General features: G+C 64.5%; 1 protein-coding gene across 1 annotated transcript; it reads left to right on the forward strand.

Annotated features, from left to right (window-relative positions):
• Window positions 1-3,180: 3,180 nt before the first annotated feature.
• USP43 (ubiquitin specific peptidase 43) lies at window positions 3,181-16,838 on the forward strand (the record flags this gene model as incomplete). Its single annotated transcript, XM_071764644.1, is given in 17 exon segments — window positions 3,181-3,255; window positions 3,257-3,709; window positions 6,188-6,328; window positions 8,292-8,392; window positions 8,864-8,956; window positions 9,051-9,186; window positions 9,265-9,388; window positions 9,908-10,058; window positions 10,343-10,454; window positions 11,154-11,257; window positions 11,643-11,670; window positions 11,672-11,721; window positions 11,832-11,961; window positions 13,127-13,463; window positions 14,405-14,533; window positions 15,941-16,060; window positions 16,155-16,838. Coding segments are annotated over 17 exon segments (2,874 nt in total), but the record flags the coding sequence as incomplete, so codon positions are not given.
• Between the last annotated feature and the right edge of the window lie 1,171 nt (window positions 16,839-18,009).

Raw genomic sequence — 18,009 nt, forward strand, 5'->3', positions numbered from 1 at the left:
AGGCCAGTGAGCATGTACAGAGATTCTCTTTCTTTCTTTCTTTTTTTTTTTTTTTTTTTTTTTTTTTAATTGCTATTAATATTTGGCAGCATGCAAATGGATTTCTGCTGGGCCTGAATCGGCTCAGATCTATTCCAGATTCTTTTCTTGTGCTCATCCCTGTGTCTCCCTGGTGCAGAGCCTCCTGTCCAGCCTGAGGAAAGGTTTCTAGTGGAGCCCTGTCACCCTTCTCCCAAATCCAACCAAAGCTCTCCATATTTGTTCCTTCAGCTGGTGTCCAAGGCACTGGGAAAGCTCATGCTGTAACAACAAGGAATTCTCCATAAAAGCAAGCAGGCATTCCCCCCCCTCCCCTCTTTGCATTTGACATTAAGATGTTTCCCCACCCCAAATTTCCTCCTAAGCCCAAGCCTGGCTTACAGAAAGCAGCAGCTTGAAATGTGGAAGCTGGAGACAGCCAGGAGCTCCCAAAAAGGGCCCTTTAGAGAGAAAGTGCTGATGCAACCCAGCGCTGCAGCACCAATAAATATTTCATTTAGCCTGAATAGGGAGGCATCTCCTTCAGAGTGATTTGAAGAAGAGGGAAGATGGCAAAGATGGGATGGCTGGTGAAGGGAAGGTTTGCATAGCAGGCATTCCTGGCACCCACTCCAGCGTGTGAGTTGCTTTGGGTTGGAATAACCTGGCATTACCTGTCGGGAAGGTATCTCTGCCTGCTGCCTGCCAACCCCGGGCTGCCTGTGCCCCAGGGCTTGGAAAGATGCAGCTAAATAAAAATCTGAGCAGAGTTTGAAGGCGTTGGCTGACGTGTGCTGTTAATAACCCCACGCTAGCATGGCAGGGGGCAGCTGGGAATCAGAGACTGTCGAGCTACTGCACTTTGTCACAGCCTGCCAGGGACCCCAGGAGAGCCACTTTCATTATCTAATGCATTCTAATTCTAGCAGGTTTGGGGTTTTGTCACTCGAATCTGTTTCACTGTTCATTTTAGCCTATTCCCTTTCATGTGTTCATCAGGTCTCCCTTCTTATCCATCCCCTTCCAACCAGAACCTGTTTCTGATCTGACTCTCTCAGTCTGGCTCCTGCCTCTGGCTCCCCTCACTCTTTCTCTAGGTTTTTCCTTGCTCTCATTATCAAGTTGCTTTGGATTTCTGGTTCCACTTAATTCCACGTGAAGCCCAGCTCGTGTTGCCTCTCTCACTCCCACCACCCCTGCTCTGGCTGGGGTGAGATGCTGCTGGGCTTTAGTGTCCAGCCCAAAACCAACCAGAGACAAACAACAAGCAGTTGTATTTTCAACTAACCAGGAGCTTTCCAGATTCAAGAAACTCCATTCTTCCACAGTGCACCCAGCACAGCCTGCCTTTGTTAAATAATTCAGATAGAAAAAAACCAACCCATATTCTCATGCAAATGCCCTGGTGGATCCCAGTTGTCATCTCCTAGGGGTTTGCAGGAGGGTTTGCTGGTGCTGTCAGCAGGGCCAGGAAGCTGCAGGGAGTCACAGGGAGCTCTTGGGGCTTTGCTTTATCAACTTGTGTGTAGAAGAGGACCTAACTTTAAGAATGGATTTCCAAAAGGAGCATTTTTTGTTCTGCCTTTGTAAAGCTGGAGTTCCCAGCTCTCTGGCCAGCAGGCTCTGAGGAATGAGCTGGGCAGTTTGAGAGTCACAGGGCTTAGCTTGGAGGTGTTTGTAGCCCGACTTTTGGGCTCAGCCTCCATGTCATTCCCCAGCTGCCTGAGGCACTGAGATCCTTGGCCAGGCTGAGAGCAGGAGCCAGCATGGTGCACGGATCCACCACGTGTCACCCCACCAGTCTGCCCAGTCCACGCACTGCCCAGCCCAGGAGCCAGTCCCTCAGGTGACAGGAGGGTCACCTGCATCCCACGGGGCAGGGATGCTTCCCACCTTCATTACCTTTTCACTGGGAGGACAACAAAGTGCTCGGGGCTGGCTGCAGTGGAGAGGAAACCCCCGGCTGGTTCAGTCCTTCCTCCTCGCTGGATAAGCAGCCCCTGAGGCTGCCAGCACCCTGGGGCACCCTTGCAGAACCGTCCCTGGAGGTCCCAGGCTCAGGTGGCCAGACTGGGCTTGGGGATTGGAGTCTCCTGCAGCTGAGGAGCACGGTGCTGCTGCTGAGTGGAGGGAGAGGGGCTGCAGGAATGGCCAGTCCTGCTGCAGCCCCCTCCTTGTGCTGTCGTGGGACAGATCCGGCTGGACCAGGGCCCTGACCCAGCTGAAAAGTGCCTGTCAAAACCAGAGTGGGTTTTCTTTGAATGCTGTAGGAGGAGAACCAGAGAGTTGACCTGGTGGCCTTGGTCATTCCATGTCCCCCTGGCAGTTCCCAGCTGGAGTGGGGTGGCAGGAGGTGGCCAAAGCCTTTGGGCTCTGCGCAGTGCTGGGTTGGTGACCCGGGTTTTATGGCTTCGTGTGGGTGGAGCCCCAAAATCCCAGCGTGGTGGGTGCAGAGGTGTGATTCATCCCACTGTCCCAGCCAAGAGCACCCACGGGAGGGCAGGAACGAGGCACCTCCCAGCGATGCTGGGACACCCTGGGGTGATGCTGGGGACAATAGGGCAGCCTGGGGCGGTAGTGGGGGGGCATGGCTGGGACTGCTGAAAGCCCTGGGGGGTACCATGGAGGGGACAGGGGGCACCCTGACGTGCTGCTGTGGGCTGGTGTAGCCGGGATGATGTAGGGGGTGGTGGGAGATGCTTAAGGACACAGAAGGGACTCCCGGCAAAGCCCCGGGGTGATGCTGGGGGATGCGGGTTGGGCTACTCCGTGGTGATGCTGGGGCCCCCGGGGCAACCGGGTCTCGGTCGCCAGTGCCACCCGCTGCCGGCAGCAGCAGCAGTAGCAGCTCCCCGCTCCCCGCTCCCCGCTCCCCGCTCCCCGCTCCCCGCTCCCCGCTCCCTCCTCCTCCTCCTCCTCCTCCACCTCCTCCCGGCTCCCTTCCCTCTCCCAGAGCCAGCCCGGCCGGGGGTGGAGCCGGCCGCGCACAAAACCGCCCGCCCGGCCCCTCCGGCCCCCGCACCGGCACCGGCACCGGCAGCGGGGGGTGCCCAGCGACCGCCCGGGGCCATGCTCGCAGCGGCGGGGCCGGGGCGGGGGCCGGAGGGGCCGAGGGCGGGCGGCGGCCGCCCGGGGCCATGAGCGCGGCGGGGTCGGCGGGGGGGGGGCGGCCCCGGGCGGCGGAGGGGGCAGCGGGGAGGGGGGAGCCCGGCGGGGCGGCGGGCTGGGGGGGGGCGGGCGGCGGAGGGCCCTGCGCTCCCTGGGCAGCCTGGCCGGGAGGCTGCTCCGCTCCTGGGCGCGTCTGGCCGGGGGTCGTGGAATCCCCCGCTCCGCGCCGGAGGACGACGAGGGGGGGTTCCGGGGAGGAGGCGGCCCCGGCGGGGAGCGGCTGCGGCGGCGGCGGCCCGGGGGGGCGGCGGCGGCTGCGGCGGCCCCGGCGGGGACGGTGGGGATGGGGTTGGCGGAGGGGGAGCGGCCGCCGGGCGCGCAGGGGCTGCGGAACCACGGGAACACCTGCTTCATGAACGCGGTGGTGCAGTGCCTGAGCAACACGGCCCCTCTGGCCGAGCGCCTGGCCCTGGGCCGCTACCGTGCCCGGGGAGCCCGAGCCGAGGTCACCCACCGGCTGGCGACACTGGTCCGCTCCCTCTGGACCCGCCGCTACACGCCGCAGCTCTCCGCCGAGTTCAAGGTAACCGGCCCCGCCGACCCCCGCCACGGCTGCGCATCCCGATGGGGCGTCCTGCCCCGGCACCCCCCGCCTCAGCACCCACCGGCGCCCCCTTGCCCCAGCACCCCCTTCCCCGCCCTCTCCTGGCACCCCCTTCCTCACCATCCCTTTCCCTGGCATCCCCCGTCCCAGCAACCCCTGACACCTCCAGCACCCAGCAGCATCCCCCCACTCCAAGGACCCATTGGCCTCAGCACCCATCATCACCCACTCCTCTGCTCCCTCCTCCACATGGGCCTTGCCCACCCCCCAAGCCCCCAATCTGAGCTCTGGCGACCCCATGGAGCCACAGTGCTGGGGGTGATGCTGGCAGCGGGGGTCACACCGTGTCACACGGTGTCACAGGAGCCCTGCTCAGTGTCCTCAGGCCCTGTCACCCGCCGCGGGTCACATCCCTGCTGGGCAGGGGCTGCAGGTCTGCATCCGACTTGGGGACAGGGAGTGGGACATTTCACGGGTGACATTTCAGCCGGGCCCCGGTGCTGCCGGGAAGGGGCTGTGGGCATGGAGGAGCTGCCTGGGGAGCGAGGTCCCTGCTTGGCTCGGGGTTTGTGGCAGCTCCACAAGCTCCTGTGTGCAGACTGGGGCTGGGTACCCACTGCTCTGCCCCACATCCCACCCGGGGGGACCCGCCTGGGGGGTGGCAGCACCCACCCTCCCCGCAGGGACTTGCCGGATGCTGTGGGCGCTTTTAAATTGCAGCAAAATTCCAGCCCCAGCGAGGGGCTCAGTAGTGCCCTGCCCTCTGGTACCAGACACTCGTTCCTTAGGGACAGAGCAAAAACAAAAAAAACCCCAAACACCCCAAAACTCCCAACCTTCGCTCTGAATTTCCTCTCTCCGGGGGGTGAGCTGCATCTTCCAGGAATTTCCACGTTATTTAATTATTTAATTATTTTTAAGATCTGCCTAAGAAAGATTTAAAAAAAAAAAAAAAAAAAAAGAGCAGAGTCTGCCACTCATTTTGCTGCCCTTGCTCCCTCGGCGTGGACCGGGGGGCTCGTCCCGCTGTGGGTAGGGGCAAGGGGGGGTCTCGGCTCTGGGTGTTCCCGGCGATGCCGGAGGGCTGAGCCCTGTCCCGGCAGGTCTCGGCAGGTTCCGCTGTGTTGGTTGAAATCCGCACGGATGGTTTGGGTTCGGCTGCATCAGCTGCTTCAGATCCACCCGGATGGGCGGGGTTTTTCTCCCTCCCGGCTCTGGTTTTGGGACTGAGCTCCTAAAATATTCCTGACCTGTTCAGCTCTGAGCAGCCGCTGCCAGCCCAGGCTGAGAGGTCCTTGGGGACCCCCGGCTCTGACTTCTGGGCTGCCCCCTGGACCCATCTGCAGAGAATCGCTGTGCTCTGTCGGGGTTAGGGACCTTTCCTGGTTTTGTTGGTGCTCGAGTAGAAGAGGTGACCCCAGCCTGGGACTGCTGGGCTGGGAGCAGGAGATGGAGCCCCCATGGGTGACACCCAGGTGGGTCTTGGAGGAGGGACCCCCTTCCTGCCTGTCCCCGGCACTCATCCTGGCTCAGACATCCTCATCCCCACGGCATTTCCAGCCACATTCTTCCCACAGCAGTCCCCAGAAACCCCCTGGGAGGGTATTCTGCTGTGTGCCCAACAGTCAAATTAATGCTAATTAATTAATAAATGCCACAGGCCGTGGCATGGCCAGGGTGTGGGGGGGACAGAGGCAGGGGGACACTCCAGTTGGTGACTTGAAGACTGGGGGCTTTGGGGGCAAGGAGCCCAGAGAGAGCATCCCGGTGGTTTCATCCCCCTGGTGCTGGTTCTGGGCCCAATTCCAGTGCACTGCACGGAGCTGCAGGTCCTGGGGGGCAGGGGGGCAAGGGGAGGGGGGAGCTGGGGATGCACCGGGGAGGCCCCACCAGCACCTCCTGGGGACACCTGGGGGGCTGGGGCAGAGCAGGAGCAGCCCCGGGCAGGGCAGGGCAGGGCAGGCAGCATCCCCCTCTCCAGTGCTGCCAGCACTGCCTGGCTGGGGAAACTGAGGCATGGAAGGCACTTGGTGGGCTGGCTGGTGATGGAGTGGCACATGCAGGTGGGGCCCGGGGGAGAGCTGCTACCTGCTGAGTATTCCCAGCGCTGGGAATTGCCTCTCCCTGGCTGTGACACCGGGTTGGTGCCACGGGACTGTGCGGGGCGGGTGACACCGGTGTGTCCCTGCGGGCTGGGCTTGTCCTTACAGGGCTGCTGGAGCGTGCCCTGTTCCCCCCGGCCCGCAGCAAGCTGTCCCCTAAGCCGGGACACCACGGTGACGGGCTTTATGTGCCGGTACCCCCACAACTCTGCTGTCCCCGGGCCAGGCGTGGTGTCTGCAGCGGCGGCAGAAGGGTTGTCACAGGCAGGGTGCAGGGCTGGGTTCTGGTGACGGGTGCCACAGAACCGGCCGTGACCCGAGAGGCTTCAGCGCCTTCCCTGCCCGTCTCTTGCAGAACATCGTCTCCAAGCACAGCTCCCAGTTCCGGGGCAACTCCCAGCACGATGCCCTCGAGTTCCTGCTCTGGCTCCTGGACCGCATGCATGAGGACCTGGGTGCTGCCTCCCCTGCCCCGCAGCCCCGCGGCCCCCAGGAGGTGGGTGACCCTCGGTGGGGACAGCTCTGGGGCTGGAGAAGCTCGGATGTGCTGGGAGGGGGTGGGCTGGAGCTGTGGGATGGGGATGCAGGGGATGTGTTTGAGGGGGAGGATGGTGGGGCCTGGGTGCTGCGAGGTGGTTGGGTGTTGGAGGAGCCCGTTTGGCTGAGCCCCCTGGTTCTGGGGGCACCCTGGTCCTTGGGGTTGCTGGGTCAGGAGCAGCTCCAGCCCCTCCATCCCTCCCTTCTGTGTGTGTCTGTCTGTCTGTCTGTCTGTGTGTCTTGCCATGTGCTGTCCCTGTCCCCACTGTGGGGGTGGTGCCCATCTTGGGCTCGGGGGTCCTGGAACCACCTTGTCCCTGTGGTGGCCAAGGGCTGTGGGTTGGGGGTCTCCACTGGTGCCCATCACCAAAACCTCTTGTTGGAGCTCCCAGCTCTTCTGGGCTGGGGGGCTGCAGTCACCCCTGCACTGAGCTGAGCTGTCCTCAGCCCTGCCCACCTTTCCCCGAGGATACCCAGAGCCCACCGTGGGCATCTCCCCCCACTGCCTTGTTAAATGCCAGGTGCCACCAGCCATGGGGTGACACTGGCCCAGCCCTCCTGCCCTGTCCCATCAGCGTCCTCAGTTTGGCTCAGCCTCCCCCAGCCCCTCATTACAGTCTCAGCCCATTTTGGGGGGGGGGTGTCTCACCTGGGTGGCACCCACGTGCCCATGTCCCTGGGGAGGTGGTGTCCCCTGGGGGTGGTCGTACCCATCCCAGTTTTAGGTGGAAGGGGCTGGGAGGGTGGGGTTCAGGCAGGGTGGGGAGGAGGGGGTGGTTTGTTCCTGGGCCATCCCGTGCCAGGCTCAGGGCTGGGGGGAGCTCAGTTGGTGGGAAGCAGAGAACGTGGAGGTTGGTGGTCCAGGGGATGGAGCTGGGTGGGATGGAGGGGTGGAAACCCCCTCCTGGCTGGCCCAGGGATGCCCATGAGGGGTCTGCCACCTGGGTGGGACCAATCCTGAGAGGGCTGAAGGAGGAGGAGAAGCTGGGGTTCTCCTGGGGTTTGAGGGGGTCCTGGGGGCCCTGTGGGGCACAGACATTGCCCAGGTCCTGTCTCTGCCACACCAGATGGAGCCCAGCCCCGGGCAGACCCTGAGGACACGTCAGGCTCAGCAGGACCCAGGGCCAGCAGATGGCAGGAGGAAAATCCACCTCCTGGCCAAACCTCTCAGTGGTTCTCAGTCTTGCTCACTGTGACACCAGAACCTTCTCATCTTACCCCAGACCAGCCCAGTCCTTTCCCAGGCTACCCAGGCATTTTTCTGTCACATCTCGTGTGCCATCAGGCGTTGGGTACCTGGAGCAGGGGGTGAAGCTGTGGCCTCCTGGTCCCTGGGTGCAGGGCAGGGTGCAGGGAGGTGGGTCTGGAGCAGGCAGGGTGCTGGCAGGGTGCAGGGTGGGAGGTGGGTCTGGAGCAGGCAGGTAACAGGGGCACATCCCAACATCCGTGTTCCCAAGGGAGGGGAGCAGAGGACCCAGCTCTCCCTGGAGTGAGGCACGTGCCAGCGTCCCCTGGATTTGTCAGGCTGTCCCCACAACCTCTCCTGGGGATAGAGGAAAAGATCCTGTGCCTGCCCTGGGAGCAGGCAGCCCACCAGCACCAGCTGCAGTGTCAGACCCAGCTGAGAGCAGGGAGAGCTGAGGCCGTGCCTCAGTTTCCCCACGCACTGAGCAGGAGGATGGAGGGAGGGATCCCTCCTGCAGGGCTCCTTGTGGTGTCCTGCCCAGATAAGAGCTGTTTGTCCTTGGGGAAGAGCCCAGGACCTGCCACAGGCTTGGCATGGGGTACGGGCACCCCACCAGGTGTCACCTCCAGCCTGTCCTCATACTGTGGGGAAATAGGAGTTGGGTTTGGGTCCACAGCCCCTCCAGGGTGGGGGTCACCCAGCACCTCACTCACCCTGCTTGTCTTTCCCCCTACAGCCTGGCGAGGATGGGGCTGGTGGTGATGGCAGCTCCGTGCCAGCCCCCCAGCCCCCCCGGGGACAGAGCTTCGTGCAGAGCCACTTCCAGGCACAGTACAGGTGAGGGGAGGGCTGGGGGCTGCCCAGGGGGTTGGTCCTGCCACCTGGGCAGCACTGGGGGGCTTTGCTGGCTGGTGGAGGGATGAGCTGAGGAGTGATCAGCCTTGTAGAGAGGCTTCAGCCATCATTCCATCTTGTCTGTCTGCCCACCCATCCACCCATCCACCCATCCCTCCATCCCTCCACCCATCCACCCATCCACCCACCCCTCCATCCCTCCATCCATCCCTCCCCCCCTCCCTCCATCTGGGATCCCCAGCCCTGGGATTTCACCCTGGCTTCTCCAGCCCCATTGTTGGGTGCCAGGGTGAGCAGGGTGAGGAGAGGCTGTGGTGCTGCACCCCTGACCTGATGCTGGGGCCACCTGAGCTGGGTGGGATGCAGCACCAGGGATGCAGCGCCAGTGGCAGGGTTGGGGACTCCACGGGTGCTGTCCCCACCCTGGTGACACGTCCTGGCTGTGCCTGGCAGGTCCTCCCTGACGTGTCCCCACTGCCTGCAGCAGAGCAACACCTTCGACCCCTTCCTCTGCATCTCCCTGCCCATCCCGCTGCGCCAGACCCGGTGAGCCCGGACCCCCCCCCCTTCTCCCCGAGTGCTGGTGGGCACGAGTGGCACCGGGTCTCAGCCTGTCCCTGTCCCCTCCGGGTGTCCCCAGGGCTCTGAACGTCACCCTGGTGCTGCAGTGCGAGCAGCGGCGGTTCCTGCGGGTGGGCCTGGCCGTGCCCCTGCTGGGGACAGTGTCCCAGCTGCGGGAGATGGTGGCACGGGAGGGACACATCCCCCCGGAGCAGGTAACGGGGCGGGGGGGGTGTCACAGAGCCGGGGACACATCGTGACATCCCTGGGGACACTGAGGTGCCACCCCACAGGTGATCCTGGCCGAGGTGTCCCCGCGGGGGTTCCTGCGCTCGCTGGGGGACACGGAGGAGCTGGGGGGGGCGGGCCGGGGGGCTCCTCTCTACGCCTTCCAACCACCCCCAGCCCCACGCACAGGTACCGGGGCGGCTCTGCCCCGAGGGGAACGGGGTGGGCAGGGCAGGGGGAGCCCTGATTGGTGGAGGGGGTGGATTCCCTCTGCTGTGATTGGTCGGAGGCAGCTGCTCTCCCATGGGATTGGGGGAGAGGGATGTCTTCAGCTGATTGGTTGGAGGCAGGCGTGCTCTGCTGGGATTGGAGGGAGTCTGGCGTGCTGTGCTGTGATTGGTTGGGGGAAGAAGCGTGCTGCTGGGAGAGGTGGCAGGCGTGCTGTGCTGCCATTGGCTGGAGGCACATGTGCTTCGTTGTGATTGGGTGGAGGCACATGTGCTTGGCTGCCATTGGCTGGAGGCACACGTGCTTTGTTGTGATTGGTGGAAGCCACCTTCCCCAGGCTGTGATTGGTGGAGTTCCCGGGTGTGCAGGGGCCGGGGGGGGGGGGGGGGGGGAGTTCCCTGGGGACATCGCTCGGGGCCGGGACCCAACGCCCTCATTACCTGGGGGTGCTAACGAGGCGCTGGCCCCGCACGCCCCCAGGGTGTCCCCGCAGCCTCCCCGCATCCCCCGGGGCCCCGCGCCCGCTGCCCGCCCCTGCCCGCTCCTCCGACTGCCTGCACCGGGGGGCGACCGGGCGGCTGCTGCTGCTGCTGCTCTGCAACACGGCGGGGGACGGGGCGCGCCTTGCCAGGTACTGCCCGCACCCAGCACCCACCCTGCCCTCACCCTGCCCTCACCCTGCCCTCTCCCTCCCCGCACCCAGCCCGCACCCAGCCCGCACCCTGCTTGCACCCTGTTTGCACCAAACCCGCACCCAGCATCCACCCAGCCCTCACCCAGCCCTCACCCTGCCCTGTCCCTCCCCACACCCAGCCCACACCCTGCTTGCAACCTGCTTGCACGCAGCCCCCACGCAGCCCCCACGCAGCCCTCACCCAGTCCTCTCCCAGCCCATCTGTTCCCCTCTGTCCCCAGGTTCGGGCCCCCACTGGTGCTGCGGGAGGAGCGGGGCATCTCCTGGGAGCAGCTCCAGCAGAGCATCCTGACCCAGCTGCGGGCGCTGCTGCGGGGAGAGGTGCGGGCACAGGTGAGCTCCGGGGCACTGCTCACCCCTCCTGGGTGCTGTGGGCACCCTCTGGGTGCTGCACCGGGGGGGACTGAGCCATGGGTGGCCATGGCATCTCCGTGGGTGGCCATGGTGTCCTCATGGGTGGCCATGGTGTCCTCATGGGTGGCCATGGTGGAGCTGAGGGTGGCCATGGAGTCTTCTGAGTCCCTATACTGGGACTGTGGGTGTCCATACTGGCACCAGCACTGTTTGTGGTATGAACAGAGGTGGCCATGGTGGAGCCGTGCTTGGCTGCAGGGTCACCAGTGGTGTGGCTGCGGTGGTTTTGGTGGCCCTGGGAGTGGCTGTGGGTTTTGGTCACTGTGGGTAGCCGTGCTGTCCCTGGGGAGGGGGTTATTGACACTGCAGGAAGCCAGTGGTGTTACCGTGGGTGGCCGCAGCATCACCACAGGTGGCACCCACAGCAGAGCCACCCCAGCCCAGATGTCACCATCTCAGGGGTGCTGCTGTCCCTGTGCTGCCCATTCACCCACTGCCACCCCGCAGCCTGTCCCCAGTCCCTCGTCCCTGTCCCCATGAGTGCCCCCACCAGTCCAGACACAGGGACCAGAGAAATCAGATTTTGGGGACATTTTAGTCTGGTGTCACAAAGCAGGGGTGCTGCTGGAGGGGGTGGCTGTGTCCCCAGGCAGCCCCACAGCCCCTGTCCCCTTGCAGGGCTCAGGGACCCTCTTCCGCATCCGCCTGGCCGGGGGCTCCTCCCCCTGCCCCTACCTGTCCCCGCAGGACCCCCGCCCCCTCTGCCACCCTGCCATCGACAGGTAAGGGCACTGCAGGGACAGGGTGGTCCCCAGGGTGTCCCCTCACTCCCCAGGGTTGAGCGGTGGAGACCAAATGAATGGTCACTTTGTCCCTCTGAGTGGCCCTGGTGTCACCAGGGGTGGGCTGCCAGTGGTGGCCAGCGGTGTCCCCGTGCCATGGATGGCCAAAGGTGTCCCTGTGGCTGGCTGCGGTGTCACCAGGGTGGTGTCACCATGGGTGGCCACGGTGGTAGCCACCCTGTTTCCCGGGCACGGGGTCCCCAACCCTGTGCCCCCCACCCCGTGTCCCCAGTGTGGCACCGCAGGCGGGCAAAGAGGTGTCCCCACAGGGAGGGGGGGTGTCAGTGTGTGTGTGTGGGGACTGTCACCTTGTCCTCACCCCCAGAGCCCTGCAGCTGAGCGGGGTGGGCGGCCCCCCCCCACGTGAAGCTGACGGTGGAGTGGGACATGAACACCAAAGAGCGGTGAGTCCCTTACACCCAGGGGCTGGGGGGACACCCGGGCACCCAGCTCACCCTCCCTGACCCCCCCCTGGTGGTCTCACATCCCACGTCCTCCCCCCTCCCCCTCCCAGTCTTTTCGGCAGCATCCGGGAGGAGGTGGTGCAGGACGCGGCCAGCGTGCGGCTGCAGCAGCAGGCACATCGCCAGCAGCATTCCTGCACCCTGGATGAGTGCTTCCAGCTCTACACCAAGGAGGAGCAGGTATGGAACACCCAGCCAGCACCCAGCCCACACCCTGTCCTCTCCCTGCCCTCACCCAGCCCTCTCCCAGCCCTCTCCCAGCCCTCTCCCAGCCCTCTCCCAGCCCTCTCCCAGCCCTCTCCCAGCCCTCTCCCAGCCCTCTCCCAGCCCTCTCCCTGCCCTCTCCCTGCCCTCTCCCTGCCCTCTCCCTGCCCTCTCCCTGCCCTCTCCCTGCCCGCACCCAGCCTCCACCCAGCCTCCACCCAGCCTCCACCCAGCCTCCACCCAGCCTCCACCCAGCCAAGGTCCATCTCTGCCCGTGGCACGTGTTTGTGGTGGCTCCAGAGGTGTCAGGGCGTGGCACGTGGTGGCTGTGACACCCTGGGGGTGCTGGCTGGGAGCTGGCTGAGCATGAGGCAGAGCATCACAGAGTCACTGAGGCTGGACAGGACCTCTGAGCTCATCCAGCCCAGCCTCTGACCTGACCCCATCACCCTGGCTAGCCCATGGCACCCAGTGCCACATCAGCCTTTCCTGGAACACCTCCAGGGATGGTGACCCCACCATTTCCCTGGGCACTCCATCCAATACCTGAGCCCCCTCTCCATGAGGAAGCGCTTCCTGACATCCAACCTAAACCTCCCCTGGGCAGCTTCAGGCCATGGCCTCTCCTCCTGTCACCTCAAGCACTCTGTACAGTTTGGGCACCACAGGACAGGACACGGAGGTGCTGGAGAGGGTGCAGAGGGCAACTGGGCTGCTGAGGGCTCTGGAGAACAGATCTGATGGGGAGAGGCTGAGGGAGCTGGGGCTGTGCAGCCTGGAAAAGAGGGGGTTGAGGGGAGACCTTATTTGTCTCTGCTCCCTGAAAAGAGGGGGTAGTGAGGTGGGTGTTGGCTTCTTCTCCCCAGCAGTGACAGTGACAGGACAAGAGGAAATGGATTCAAGTTGCACCATGGGAGGCTCAGATTAGGTATTAGGAAAAAATTTCTTCACCAAAAGAGTGTTGAAGCATTGGAACAGGTTACCCAGGGAGGTGGTGGTGTCTCCATCCTTGGAGGTATTCAACAAGGGGTGGATGTGGCCCCTCAGGAGCCGATCCAGTGGCTGTGGGACTGGTGGCTGGACTCTTTGATCTCGCTGGTCCTTTCCAGCCACGGTGATTCCACGTCTCGTTTGTCCCCAGCTGGCCCCAGACGACGCCTGGCGCTGCCCCCGCTGCCAGGTGCCCCAGCAGGGGACGGTGAAGCTGAGCCTTTGGACCCTGCCCGACATCCTCATCATCCACCTCAAGCGGTTCCGGCAGGTGGCAGAGCAGCGGCACAAACTCAGCACCCTGGTGAGGTTCCCCCTGCGTGGGCTGGACATGGCCCCCCACGTGGCACAGCGGGGACAGGGCCCCGGGAAGCTGCTGGGGCGCTGGGGGTCCTGGCAGCCCCCCCGCTGCTCCCCCCATGACTACCTCTACGACCTCTACGCCGTCTGCAACCACCACGGCAGCATGCAGGGAGGGCACTACACCGGTGAGAGGGGTGCGGGGGGTGCGGGGGGGTGCGGGGGACAATGGGGGGCATTGTGGAGAGGTGCTGCGGGGTGAAATGTGGGGATGGGGAGAGGCACTGGGGGGTGGGCACTGTGGAGTGTGAGAGGTGGGGAGGGGGCATGGGGGGAGGTGTGGGGATGGGGGGCACTGCTGAGGGATGAGGTGTAGGGCGAGGGGGGGCACGGTGGGAGTGGGGCTTGGGAGGCACTTTGGGGGTGGGGCTGAGAGGCGCTGTGGGGAGGGTGCCATGGGGTGAGGGGTGGGGATGGGGGGCACTGCAGGGGCAGGGATGGGGGGGGCACTGTTGGGGGGGTGCCATGGGGTGAGGGGTGGGGATGGGGGGCACTGCAGGGGCAGGGGTGGGGGGGGCACTGTTGGGGGAGGGTGACATGGGGTGAGGGGTGGGGCTGGGAAATCACTGCGGGGGGTGCCATGGGGGGAGGCGTAGGGATGGGGGGCACTGCAGGGGGTGCCATGGGGTAAGGTGTGAGGTCGGGAGGGGGGGGGGGCACTGCAGGGGGGGGCATGGAATGAGGTGTGGGGTTGGGGGAGGCACCGCGGGGGGTGTGCCGGGAGGTGCAACGTGGGGCTGGGGGGGGGCATCTCAGGCGGATGTGCTGTGGGGCACAGCGTGGGTTTGGGGGGACCTTGAGGCCGTGTGCGGCACAGCACGGAGTCGGGGGGCACCTCCGGAGGGGTCCGCTGTGGGGCAGAGCAGAGGGGAGGCCCGTGGGGACGCGGGGACACGGGGCGTGCCAGCACTGGGACGAGCCCTCAGCGGCACCCCGCACCCCGAGGCTGTCCCCGTACCCTGGGGCTCGTGCTCCTCACTGCACCCTGGTGGCCCAGGGCAGAGTCCCTGTCACCCCCTGTGCCCCCTATCACCCCCTGTGTCCCCTGTCACCCCCTCTGCCCTCCCAGCTTACTGCTGCAACGCCCTGGACGGGCGCTGGTACAGCTACGACGACAGCCGGGTGGAGGGGGTGCGGGAGGAGGAGGTGAGCACCCGCAGCGCATACATCCTGTTCTACCAGCGCCGCAACGCCGGGGGTGAGCGCCCACCCCCCCCAGGCACTGACACAGCCCCCCCGACACCTCCCCCCGACCCCCATCCCGTCACTGCCGGCTGCATCGTGCAGCACACGTGTGTGTGCACTGAGGGCATGCAGAGTGGGGCTGTGCGTGGGGCACGGCTGCAGGGGTGTCTGTGTGTGTGTGTGTGTGTGTGTCTGTGTGTGTGTGTCTGTGTGTGTGTGTCTGTGTGTGTGTGTGTCTGTGTGTGTGTGTCTGTGTGTGTGTGTCTGTGTGTGTGTGTCTGTGTGTGTCTGTGTGTGTCTGTGTGTGTCTGTGTGTGTGTGTGTGTGTCTGTGTGTGTGTGTCTGTGTGTGTGTGTCTGTGTGTGTGTGTCTGTGTGTGTGTGTGTGTGTGTCTGTGTGTGTGTGTGTGTGTGTGTGTCTGTGTGTGTGTGTGTCTGTGTGTGTGTGTGTGTGTGTGTGTCTGTGTGTGTGTGTGTCTGTGTGTGTGTGTGTCTGTGTGTGTGTGTGTGTCTGTGTGTGTCTGTGTGTGTGTGTGTGTCTGTGTGTGTGTGTGTCTGTGTACGCTGTGGTGTGAGCACACAGCACACACGTTTGTGCACACGGACATTTGTGCACACCCATGCATGGACACTATGGCAGGGCCATCCACATGCACACACGTGCCTGTGCACAGTGTCATGCACAGTGCCCTGCACACGCAGCACAGCCAGACGCACGTGCTTGTGCATGAACAGGAGGGTGGGTGCACACTTGTAACACAGGATGTTACAGGCATGCGCAGCACACGTGTGCATTCAGCACATGCACACAGCACGATGTGTGCACACGCGGCTCAGCTCCGTACACACGAGTGCACACAAGTGCACAGGCAGCGTGGGCAGCAGGCAGATGTAGTGCACAGCACACATGTGCAAGCCACCACACACTGGCACAGGCATTGCACAGCCACATGCATGAAGGTGCACGTGCACAGTCAGGTGACACAACCAAGTGCACAAGCAGCACGGGGCACACACAGAGCATGGGTGTGTGCACACACATGGGTGTGTGTGAAGTGTCCAGCGGGTGTGTGCACACATACGACGTAGCCAAGTGCTCACATATGCACAGGAACACCGTGCAGGGGTGCACACACTGTTGTGCACATGCAGCTCAGCTGAATGCACAGACAGGCACACACGTGTGCACGGAGCTCTGTGCTGTGGTGTGCCACAGCTGGCACACGTGGCATGGCCTGCACACAGATGCGTGGTTAAAGCTCAGCGTGCACCACGCTGTGCTCACACTCACCGGGTGCTTGTGCACACACGTGTTCTTGTGCACATGTACGTGCTTGTTCCCAGCGGCCGGGGGCAGCCCGGTGCCCATTCCTGGGGGCCACATTGCGACCCCCTCCCCAGCCCAGCCCCCTCTCCCGCAGGTCCCGCCGCCTCCCCGCTCCCCCAGCACTGGTTGTCCCGCCTGGGTGACAGCAGATGGGACACCGCCTCCTCCTGTCCCTCGGCCACCCCCCCCGGCACCCCCGCAGCCCCGGAGAAAGGTGATGCCGAGCCCCCCCATCCTTCCTGCTCCCCCACCCCCTGCCCCCCGGGTGCCGCCCACCCTCTCCCAATTTATCCCGTGGTTAATTGCAGGTGGCTTCGAGGCCAGACCCTCGGTGCGGGGGGTCCAGGGCTGCAGCCCCCCCCCCTCTCCTGCCGCCGGGGCTGGGGGGGGTCCGGGGGGGCTGGTGGCTTACTTGGAGTCGGGGCGCAGACCCCGCTGCACCCGCCGCCCCCTCCTGCCGCTCAGCTCGGGGGGGGAGAGCAGCCCCGACACCCCCCCGGCTTCCCGAGCCCCCAAACAGCCCGGCACAGGGCAGGAGGAGGGGGGACCCCCCAGAGCCCCCCGCCGGCCCCTGCTGCGGCGAGCTGCCAGCGCCGGAGCCGAGGGGACCCTGCGCCTGCTCCCCAAAAGCCAGAGCGGGGAGGGGGGGCGGCCGGGGAGGCAAGGGGGGGTCCCCTCGGCACAGCTGTCCCCCGACCCGGTGGCCATGGCGCGGTCGCACAGCTCGGCCAGTCTGCCCCCGCGTCCCGGGGGGGGGCTGCGGCGCTCAGCATCGCTGGGCAGGGGTGCGGGGGGCACCCCCCTGCCCCCCCGGGCATCCCCCGGGGCCACGCTGCAGCGGGGCCGGCAGCTGGTGGGCTCCCTGCGCCCCACGGCCGTGCCCGAATCCAGCTTCTGAGCCTGGGCACCCCAGGGCACCCCAAAATGGGGGCTGCCGGCTGCCACCACCTGTACTGGGACCGCCCCAAAGCGGGGCTGTCCTGAACTGGGACCACCCCAAACAGGGACTGTCCCAGACTTGGGGGGGGAGGGATCACCATGTTGGGTCTCCTTCTGAACTGGGTGATCCCTAAAATGGGGGCACCCCAGCCCAGGGCTGTCCTGCACAGGAGGCTCCCAAACCAGGGACACCCCAAACCAAGGGTGTCCCAACCCTGGGACACCCCCACCCGAGGCACCCTGACCTCATCCCCATCTGGGGAGTCCCAGATGGGGGAATCCCAAACCAGAGAGTCCCAACAGGGTATCCCGAACCAGGGGCACCCCCACCCACCCACCCACCCCCACATGGCTCTTCCCAGGAGCAGGTGGGGGGCTCCTGTCCCCCTGTCCCCCCCCCAGCTCTGAGCTACCAGAGTATTTATTGTACCAGGAGAGTTTTATTCAGAGACGCTTTTTGTTTTCTAAAAGGCGACTATTTTGGGGGGGAGGAGGTGGGTCCCCCCACCCCACAGTCTATGCAACACACGATTCCTCCAGCCAGCTTTTGTACGAGGGGGCTGCGGCCCCACCGCCCCCCTCCCCCCCCCCCTTTCTATTAAAGACACGTGAAAGGAGCCTGGTGACAGTGTCCACCCGAGGGGACTTCTCTAGGGGTGGGAAGGGCTTCGCCAATCCCCTCGGTGGTGGCCCTGGTGCTGCTGTGGGTTGGGGTGGTGAGGATCATCCTGGTGGGGTGGGGTGGATCCTGCCCCAGGGTGGTGGGTGTGTGGTTGGTGGGAGGGCTGCGGAGGGGGTGGTGGCAGCACCGGGAGCATCAGGGTGGTGGCACCATGGAGCTGTGGCACCAGGGCAGAGGAAGGGGATGTCTGGAGCTGGGATGGCTGCAGCAGGAGGCAGGGATGGAGGTGGGATCAAGGTGGAGATGGAAGGGGCAGAAGTGGAGGAGAGTGCTGGAGGAGAGTGCTTCTTGTCTGCAAGAAGGTGGGGTCAGGGTGGGGGAGATGGAGTGGAGGCAGAGGTGGATGAGGTGAGATCAAAGTGCAGAAGATGGAGACAGGGACAAAGCTGAAGAGCAGGAGGAGATGGTGGTGGGAGCAGAGATGGAGGAAGCAAGGCTAGGGTTGAGGTAGAAGAGGAGATGAAGGTGAAGGGCTTCTCCAGGCTCAGGCCCTTGCTGTGCCACTGCTGGTGCCATGGCTGTGACAGCTGTGCAGCAGGGGA

Source organism: Heliangelus exortis, chromosome 20 (genome assembly GCF_036169615.1).
Source record: "Heliangelus exortis chromosome 20, bHelExo1.hap1, whole genome shotgun sequence".
Classification (NCBI taxonomy): Eukaryota; Metazoa; Chordata; class Aves; order Apodiformes; family Trochilidae; genus Heliangelus; species Heliangelus exortis.